The following is a 10076-nucleotide window of genomic DNA, read 5'->3' as shown; positions in this document are numbered from 1 at the left end:
CGGAATATCCTGTTTTTGGACCCTCTGATCCTTCTCCCAAAGCTTTTACGGATCCGCAGAAGACCGGGAGCAAAACCAGTGAGAGTACTCCAACTTGAGCGGCCATTTGTCCCATCTAAATCGGTCGCAAACTAGACGAATTACATACCAAAATAAAGCGAATTTCTTACTCCATTCGTATGTGGCGGTATAATTGAGATTTGAGAACTAGGACCCATAATTGAGAACTAGGACCCATTCTTACGCGCTAACCGTGATACGACACTTTGAACGCCTTCGAAAATTGCGTTATCGTAATTTTAAAAAATGAATTTTGACCCATTAAATCCTAAAGCTTTGGTGCTTCAAAATAACTTCTAAAGTAGCTTTAATATATTTTTTAAAATTTTGTTGGTAAAATTAATCACTATCAAAACTTCTCTTGGTAATCGAGCCAAAGGTTCCAAATTTTGTGTGTTCTTGCGTCAAACAGTGGTGGAGATGTGGTCGCCGAGACTTAATATGGGCTTTTTTTAAAGGTGAGTTTAACATGTTTTCTTTAATGTCGTCACAGCCTCAAGATTTTCCCGAAACCTTGCACACAAGAAGAGGGATTTAGAGTTTTCGTGACGCGTGAATCGCTGTTTGAAGTGAACAAGACGCGATAATTTTTGTCCAAAATAGTGCGTAAAAGTGGATCAGGAACCCCTTATCCACCCCTTCCCACCCCCTTTCCTAAATAAAAAATTAAGAAAAAAAAAACTCGTCTGGCATGCTCCATTGTTAGTGGTAATTTAGGTTTGCGTGCGCTTAACCCTGTAACTCCCAGATCAAATTTGTAATTCTCCTTACAGTCAACCATACAATTCTTGTAATGTTAGTTCAAATAATTTAGTGTTGGATCAACTAACTATTCTCAAATTGATATTTTTCTTTATTCTCATCACTTATCTAGTTGATATTGCATTGATATTGTAAGGAGAAATTCTGTCTTGGTCACTCATGGGAGTTAAAGGGTTCAGATTTGTTTCAGATTTGTTTCAGATTTGTTTCAGATCTGTTTCATTGTTCAAGCCGTTATGAGTCGACCTCATTCCTTTTCAAGGAAAGACCTAAAGGTCATTTCCGGCTAAATGTGTATTAAATAAATATGTAGCATTGTTGTTTTCTAAACTAGAAAACCACTGCAAAGATGATGTGTACGAACGGAACTTTGATGCTGATTTTAAATGTATTCGTCTTTGTCTTTGTTATATCAAGCCAATAGACAGCAGGTAAGAGACACTTTGACTGTTATCCTTTGCACAAATCTTACATGTTGACAAGGCACCCTCTTAATTGCATCAAAAATATGCTAGGAAGGAAGTCAAAGTAAAGAATTCAATGTAGTCAACGTTTGGCTTTTGAGTTTTAAGTTCAAGGTCGGGTTTGAATAAAAGCCTTAACTAATTCACAAGTCCTTCTAGAACCCCATACTTTCAAGTGCGCCTTACTGGCGAAATTTTCCGCTTACATTTTTATTGAAGCACTGATGCATGGCGCCTTTCGTTCCATCATTCGTGCGTCATACAGCCATTAAAAACAGGACGACAAGCCGGTGATGTCTCCAGCCAAATTTTGCGTAAACTCGCTATAACCTATTTTTAAATTGTTAACTTTTCTAGATCTAAATTTAGGATTTTGTGTCCCCTAATACGGGGAAACAATATACTTTCGAAAATCAGTGAAAGAGAGCTTTGTTTAGTTAGAAGAACAGGGCTGCAATAAAATTTCTTCTTGAAGTGATTGGTCAAGGTCCGACATTGACTTTCAAATGAGCTGTGCAGTGTCGACTACTCTCTATGAACACATTCCTAAATAAAAAATGAAGAATTAAGACTTGTCTCGCCATGGCATGTTCCAGTATTATTTGTATGTTGAAGTTCGCTTGAGCTTTAGATTCTTTTGTACTTTGTGTTCATTGTTTAAGAAGTTAGGAATCAACCCCATTCCTTTTTAAGGAAAGACCTACAGGTCATTTCTGGCTAATTGATGTGCCTCAACTTATGGAATTGTTGTTTACTGAACTAAACACTGATGCAAAGATAATGTTTTCGAAAGGAATTTTGATGCTATTTTTAACTTTATTCGTCTTCGTCTTGTTCGTTATACCAAGGAAATTGACTGCAGGAAGGAGAGACTTTGGATGTCATCCTTTGCACAGAGTCAATTAAGGATCCGCGATCATCCGAGACGGGCGAGACAACGGGGGGTTGTAATGCAATAGAGTTTCGTTGAAGCTATCAATAAGCTGTTTTTACGTTTCGAGACCAGCATAGATAACATGACTCCTTAGCGTCACAGACATTTTGAGAGACAAATTTACATGCTGAGAAGGCACCCTCTTAACTGCATCAAAAATATGCTAGGAAGGAAGAAAAACTAAAGAATTCAATGTAGTCAGCGTTTGGCTTTTAAGTTTTAAGTTCAAGCTGGACCTAATTTACAAGTCCTTCTGGAACCCCATCCTTTCAAGAGCGCCTTCCTGGCGAAAATTTCCGCTTACATTTGTACGTATCCGAACGCTGATGGCGCCTTTCGTTCCATCATTCGTGCGTCATACAACCATGGAAAACAGGACAACAAGCCGGTGATGCCTTTAGCCAAATTTTGCGTAAACTCGCTATAACCTATTTTTAAATTGTTAGCTTTTCTAGATCTAGTCGAATACTACCCTAACATTGCCATTTCGATGCGCTCGATTGTAAACAGGGACATAAATTCATCAATTGTCGCTTGATTGTTTTCCAACAGTACCGTCGCCTATTTGGTTAGGGACAAATGCCGTTGTCGCTTTTTGTTAGAATAAAAATGTCGCTGTCGTACTAAATTTAGCAATAGATTAATTTCTGACGTCATTAATTGACAAGCTGATCGCACAACAACGCACGATTCTAAAGGTAACCATGCATTGCATGGAATGAGGAAGTGATGGACGCGATAGAGATCAAAGAAATTAGGCGAACATATTTTTTCAACTGCAAGGTTTCAAAAGAAAAAAACACCGTATGGAACATATATTCATCTGAAAGAGCATTTTCTAAATTCGAGTGTTATTGACCTAATACGGAGACACAGTACACTTTCGAAACTCATTAAAAGAAAGCTTTGTTTGGTTAGAAGGATACGTCTGCAATAAAATTTCTTCTTTGAGCGACTCTTTGAGGTCCACTATTGACTTTCAATTAGGTGGTGCTGCGTCGGTAGGGGAGTATAAAAAGATAATTTCAGTTTCATCAAACGAGTTGATAATGCAAATTGGCCAACGTAAAGAGATTCAAAGCTGACGTTCATCAGAGCGAGTGGCGAAAGGCTAACGCCCGAAACGTCAGCTTTGAAATTCTCTACGGTGGCTAATTTACATTATCAACTCAGTTGATAAAACCAAAACTTATCTGTAAATATATTTTATATAGAACAATAGTCAATTGAGTATCAAAATTAATCCAGGATCGCTTTGGTTTTACAACACTTTACTCTGTGATTGGTCCAGAAATCTAACATCATCCTCTCGACCAATCAGATGCATAACTAAAAACAATCGCGACTTGGTCATTCGCGTTTTCCCGCGCTTCAAGCATTTAGCAAATGATGATGTAAACCTTTTTTTTCTGATTGGTTGCAGCGATTGCTTTGGTTTTGGGTTTTTTGAAATTCAATTGAAAACTGCCCAATAAGGTAGAAATCGCCACCCAACCTCTATGTGTAGGATCGAGGTTTAAAAGCGTTTGTACCCAGTCCCTTACTCGTTTAGACCATAAGCATAAATGAACTATTTCGTAGTAATACTTTTCTTTGATTTCAGAAGCTTCGCTGATCGCTAACTACGACATCATGAGGTGTTACGAAGTTGACATTACATTTCACTATCAAATAGATGGAGGACTCACAAATAGCACCACAACAACTACCAAAGTGCAGTTTTCTTCTCTTTTTCAACAAGTGCCCGGCCTTCTCTCGCTTCACCCAGGGTGCAGTGGTGTCGTGGTCACCAGGAAAGATATACTCAGCTCTCCACCGGGAGTGAAAAGTATATTTTTTACAATACCGATGATATTCACTGCATCAACAAATGTAGCAGATGGTCAAATTTCAACAAAGATTGTAGCTTGTATAAGTACCCTGACGGCAAGTTATAAGGGATTTATCGACAGCAACACTCCGAGTATATCCCAAAATGGCACTCATACTACGTACAATACATCCACTATATCCGAGAAGCAATCCTGCTGTGGTGGGAGTATACCGCCGCCCTGTTGCACTGTGGGCTCAGTCAATGTGTCAAGTAGTAAATGTGGTAAGTTTAAACAGCATATGGATTTTATTTGTAGTTGACCCATGGATAGTTGACCAGTTGAAAATATTGATCCGTCTCTAAGCTGAGTTCTTTCTCCTTTCTGCAGGTTGTTTGCCAGGGTTCCATTTTTTTCCTGGCAGTTTATGTCAGCGTTGTCCTTCAGACACCTATCAGGACGAACAAGGTCAAAGTTCATGCAAGAAGTGTCCAGGAAGAAAACAAACATTTGGAAAAACAGGAATGACTAGCAATTCCAGCTGCCTAGGTAAGCCTTAAATATCAGGGAACGTGTCGGTAAAATAGGGTTTTTAGGAAAAAGGAGGGCGCACTTGAGCTCGGATATACCTTCCAGTATCCGTTCCGTTTTCTTCATTTCTCTTGATTAGCATCATACATTTAGTGCTGTTTGTCTCCTTCAATGCCTTGTCACTGAAACTGTTGTGGTAGATGCTTCTTTTCCATATTTTGCACAATCGGTCTCAAAAACGTTTTCAATTTACTTTCGAAAGACCAAAACTAAAGTAATCCCAGCGACAAACCAGAGCTAAGGTTTACATTATCAGTAGCCAATGGGAACTCAAAGTGAAAATAACCAAACTGCTTGAGGATACGTCTTGCATCTGATTGGTTGAGAGGATGGTGTGACTTTCTGGACCAATTACAGAGCAAAGTTAAGTAAAACCAAAGCAGTCTTAGATTAATTTCGAAAGTCAATTCAAAGTCAGGAACTGAGTTTTGACGGGCAACGACTGGTCAATATTTATCGCGGAGGTGGCGGGGGGGAGGGGGGGGGTCGGAAGATTTGGTTTTGTCACGATAAAGTTTACTAACCACCCTCCCGCTAGGGGCTGGTCCCCTCTCACTGTACTTTGTGTTTCCTTGCAGACCCTCCATTGATTGGTAACTACGACGTCAAACGATGCTATGTACTTGACGTCATATTCAATTACCGAATCCCAGGAGGCCTTACGGTCAACACCACCAGAAATGTCATAGGGGAGTTTCAAAGTCTTTTTCTGGTTGTACACAATCTATTTCTTTCTCTTCAACAATGCAAAGAGGTGATTGTCACAATCGGAAATATAGCATCATCTCCACCAGGGGTTAGTCTTGTTTACTTCCGAGTACCACTTACTTTTACAGCATCAAATAACATAGCTGATGATCAAGTGGCTATAAATGTTACAACCTGTGTAAACGCTGCAAATGTCTCCTTAAAAGGATATATAGACCGAAGTGCTCCAAACATAACTCAAAACAAAACCACATACCAAATTAACCAACAGTCTTCATTGGAGAAGAAGTCATGCTGTGGTGGGGATATACCGCCGCCCTGCTGTGCCGTTGGCTCAATCAAGGTTTCAAATACTAGTTGCGGTAAGGATTGTCATTTCTATTTTGAAAGAAATAAACATTCCACCAATAAAATGATACACACGGTTTGTGCAGTGGTATTAGTACTAAATGCAAGCGCGGAAAATTCCCAAAAGTGTTCTCGTCCCTAAATCCCTCTCCTTGACACTGGACAGAATCTTGGTTTTTTTTTTTCTCTCCAACGTTTTAGACAAATCTTGTCACTTTTTCAGGTTGTTTGCCCGGATTTCACCACGTTACCGGCCGTTCGTGTGTTCCTTGTCCATCTGACACTTATCAGGATGAACAAGGACAAAAGTCCTGTAAGACTTGTCCAGCTAATACAGTAACATTTGGTAAGACAAGAATGACACACAAGGCCAACTGCACAGGTATGGGCAGCCACAAAACTGCGCTAAGGTTCGTTTGACTTTACATACACCTTTCCTATCCTATCAAACATTCGAGATTGCTTCGTTTTCTTTTTTAAATGTAGTTTTCCTGCTTGAAAACATCAACAACGAAAAGATAGTCGCGAATGTTACTTTTACTACAGTTCTGACTTCCCTTCCTAACAATGTCCTCGTCCCTTAATCCCTCTCCTTGAAAAATCCTTTGACACTGGACAGAATCTTTGTGTTTTTTTCTCAAACGTTTCAAACAAATTTTGTCACTTTTTCAGGTTGTTTGCCTGGATTTCACTTCGTCACTGGCCGTTCGTGTGTCTCTTGTCCTTCTGACACTTATCAGGATGAACATGGACAAATATCTTGTAAGACTTGTCCAGTTAATACAGGAACATTTGGTAAGACAAGAATGACAAACCAAGCCAACTGCACAGGTATGGCAGCAACAAAACTGCGCTAAGGTTCATTTGACTTTTCATACACCTTCCTTTCCTATCAAACATTTGAGATTTGCTTCGTTTTCTTTTTAGATACAAATCCTCTGCAAGTTAACGACCAAGTAGTTTTCCTGCCTAAAAACATCAACAACGAAACAATAGTCGCGAGTGTTACTGTTACTGCAGTTCTGGCTTCCCTTGCTCGACCATTTAAGTTTTACATAGATAATGTCACACAGCCACGACTGCTGTCACGCGAGGTGTCAAGGCGAAAGCGGCGTCGTATTGAAGTTGATTCTCAGTGTACACACCCTGAGCTCTGTCCTCAAATGTTAGTCGATCTCTGTTTGAAAGCAGGTGCCATCAAACCAGAAAATTATTTCTGCATTCATCGATTTACTGGACGAATAAGGGTAACGCAAGACTTTGTCTTCAAGGAAGGTGAAGTATTTGATTTACAAATACGCGTGACGGACAGCGACCCAAGGGGAATAACCGTAAACACAGCCAAAGTCAAACTCATTTCTGGTGACCCGTGTAGGAACGTCCTAGCGATTTATGATGAAGCCGTGAAATATTGCATCAAGAATTCAGAATCTGTGGATGGAAGAAAGAAGTGCTTGAGTACTCAGTGCACATTGACTGCCCATGATTGGAAAGAGGCACTTAACAATGCTAGTAAAGTACCAGAGAAAGACTGCTCAGCTGATCCCCATAATCTTACAGTACTCATCCGCGAAAACCCACTTTGTGGTAAGTAGTCACGTGTTGCAGAGTCTACTCTATCTCCTCGTCTTATCACGCAACACGTGCTCTTTCTCAGAGAGCGCGTTGCGTGACCAACAGGCAAAGACTTCGAAGGAGACTGGAGTCGACTCCCAAAAACAGTAACTTTGAAGAGTATCGATAGATACAGTTTGTTACTCTCCCCTCCCCCCTTCCCTTTGCCGTCCACACTAAATGTCCGAAAACACTGATGAAAGCAACAGAGTGATGTTTTTCACGTCACCATTTTGAGAAGCACTGATCCGTTTTCACCTGTCCACAAAAGAAATTGGGCGTTTTCAAGACTCCACTTTTGAAATCGTCTTCGACAGTGTTCATTTTATTCCCTTTCATCAGGTGTTTCGGTGTGGACGAAAGAGAATGGGGCTATATTCACCATAAGCCCCAGTCTTACCGCCGTCAGACCAGTTGATCATCACCAAAGATGCACATTTCGGATTTAATGCTGCAGTCAGAAATCCTAAATGTGCATTACTTATATCCACAATTCAGAGCTTTGATAAGAGATCTGAATCGTCTGTTGCAAAATTTAAACAAGATAAATTTTCAGATAGAAAATCTAAATTTGTAACTACAGGCACTCACTTTAAATCAACTCAGTCGTTGACTTCTTTAGACTGACTCGAATTCTGCAACGTGCTTGGCAATTGTAAATTAAAGTTGCTTATTGCTAAAATTATTGCTGGGCAAACTTTAAATGCTACATTCTCTCAGATTCACTTATAGCATCTTTTAATCTTGAAAATATGGTATGGCAAAATTTGAACTATTTCCTTCTTATTTCAGCCGTTTATCAGCTTGTGAACGCAGAAGTGTTTCCAGTTGTTACTTCTCTTAACAGGCAAGCCCTTTTACAAGTACAATTTGTGTAGTTCAACGTACGTTGTCGGATGCTGGCTTCCTCTAACTATGGTTCTGTTTTGAAAGCAGCTTCAAACTCTTTATAAACAACATTTAGTGCTTTACTCACCCTTTTAGTCTTTATCTTAATAGGTCTGCGGAGTTTTCGCTGTTGGTAAGTATGTCAAGATTGAATATGGCGTACGCAACTGAGTTAGAGATTATTGTTTTCTCACAGTCCCACATAGCATCTTTTAACCTTGGTAGCATGGTGATAATGGCAAATGGCAAAATTTCAACTATTTTCCGTCTCCTTGCAGCCGTTTATCAGCTTGTGAACGTAGAGGTGTTTCCAGTTGTCATTTCTCTTAACAGGCAAGCCCTTTACAAGTACAATTTGTGCAGTTCATCGTCCGTTGTCGGATGCTGGCTTCCTCTAACTACGGTTCTGTTTCGAAAGCAGCTTCAAACTCTATACAAACAACATTTAGTACTTTACTCACCCTTTTAGGCTTTATCTTAATAGGTTTCCGGATTTGTTGCTGTTGGTCAACATTGGATGTGGCGAACGCTAGCGAGTGAGAGATTATCCACCCCTAAGACATTGGAGGCTGCTGGGGTCACCGCTTGGGATTTGAGGCAGCGTGCATTTGAGAGGCGATGGCGACGTCAGTGGCTGATAAAACTCCGTTTTCTTCCCAACGAAAAAATAGGGACCTTTAGCAGTTAGGACGGCAACACCAAAGAGGACGATGCTTTTAGTTGGAATTTCGCGAATGACTGGATGTGTTTACCATCTCTTACGGCGCACATGTAGCCCCGGTTTTTTGAAGCTCGGATAATGCTATTCACTGGATAAATCTCTATCTGGTGGATAACGCTGTACGTTTTTCTATCACTTATCCGTTGGAGAGCGATTTATCCATTGCATATCATTATCCGCCCTTTACACAACTGGGCCCTGGATTTAAAACATTTGCATCAGTAATAGTTTAGGAATACAATAAACTTGAACCTTCTTGAGTTTATTTAGAATGCTAACTCACGAGTATCTGTGTTCAAAATGGAGAAACTGAAAAGGAGGTTGCTTCGGATCTCTTCGGAACGCCTTCGAAAATGGAAGCAAGTTTTCGGTATCATATGGTACTATGCGATATATTCTGAAGGTAAAATGTCACGTCCTAGACTTCACGAAAGTTGACACTGAGAAGTGGTTGCTAGGAAAGGTTCGACTGAGATGCGAAGGTATTTTGTGACAGCGCTACCTCGTGTCACGTCATCTTAACACCGCTGACCTTCTCTCGACTAAAGCAAACATTCCGTTGAAGATAAGGAAGTCAGTGGAAGTTAGCAGGTTCTCATTAATTGAGTTACAAAAAGGGATTTGTGCAAATAATTGCTGTGATTCGAAGGCCATTGCCCACAATTTACTCTCTTCTAATCATCGGACAAACGAATGAAAGAAAAATCGAAACCTAGGCAAAGCAGTTTACCATCCTTATCTTGAAGGCCTATTTCCTGACTCTTATTTTGTTTGTTTGTTTGTTTTGGTAAGGAACGGCTATACACAGGCTTAAGACTTTCTAAGCTGAATTTTCGAGTTCTAGTCCTTTGTCGGAGCGAATGAGCGAAACGCTCAACTCGGTTGATAAAATAACATTATCTTGTTACACAGCCCCACTGACGCAGCACCAGGGCTTCTTTAGAAACTTATCCCCCTTTATACACAGGGTAGACTTGTGATAAGGCCAAAATAATAATTTGATGCGTGAATTTTAAAGAAAGGCGAGAGTGATTCGTAAATTTATGAGCCGGTGTCCCAGCGGATCTGGACCCCCCCGGATTTGGACCGACCCCCCGTTATCATCATCCTTAACGTTCTAATAAAAATGGATAATACTTTACGTTCCAGAGTGTGCTAAAGTATGTTTTCAATTC

General features: G+C 40.2%; 1 protein-coding gene across 3 annotated transcripts; it reads left to right on the top strand.

Annotated features, from left to right (window-relative positions):
• The first annotated feature begins 626 nt into the window (after window positions 1-626).
• On the top strand, window positions 627-9166 carry LOC131794965 (uncharacterized). 3 transcript variants are annotated; one of them, XR_010715738.1, is made up of 9 exons: window positions 877-1253; window positions 3824-4315; window positions 4422-4580; window positions 5201-5692; window positions 5902-6060; window positions 6351-6509; window positions 6606-7265; window positions 8085-8313; window positions 8665-9166. XR_010715738.1 is itself a non-coding variant. In XM_066158630.1 (8 exons), the coding sequence occupies exons 2-8, from the start codon at window positions 3853-3855 to the stop codon at window positions 8168-8170; spliced, it is 2178 nt and encodes a 725-aa protein (XP_066014727.1). In that variant the 5' UTR covers window positions 627-1253; window positions 3827-3852; the 3' UTR covers window positions 8171-9166. The 3 variants fall into 3 exon arrangements, 2 of the variants coding, with proteins under 2 accessions (XP_066014727.1, XP_066014726.1); XM_066158630.1 differs by having other exon boundaries at window positions 627-1253; window positions 3827-4315; window positions 8085-9166; XM_066158629.1 differs by having other exon boundaries at window positions 8085-9166.
• Window positions 9167-10076: the final 910 nt, after the last annotated feature.

This window comes from Pocillopora verrucosa, chromosome 11, assembly GCF_036669915.1.
Source record: "Pocillopora verrucosa isolate sample1 chromosome 11, ASM3666991v2, whole genome shotgun sequence".
NCBI classification, from domain to species: domain Eukaryota; kingdom Metazoa; phylum Cnidaria; class Anthozoa; order Scleractinia; family Pocilloporidae; genus Pocillopora; species Pocillopora verrucosa.
Note: the sequence above shows the minus strand (reverse complement) of the source record. Positions and strands in the feature narration are given on the sequence as shown.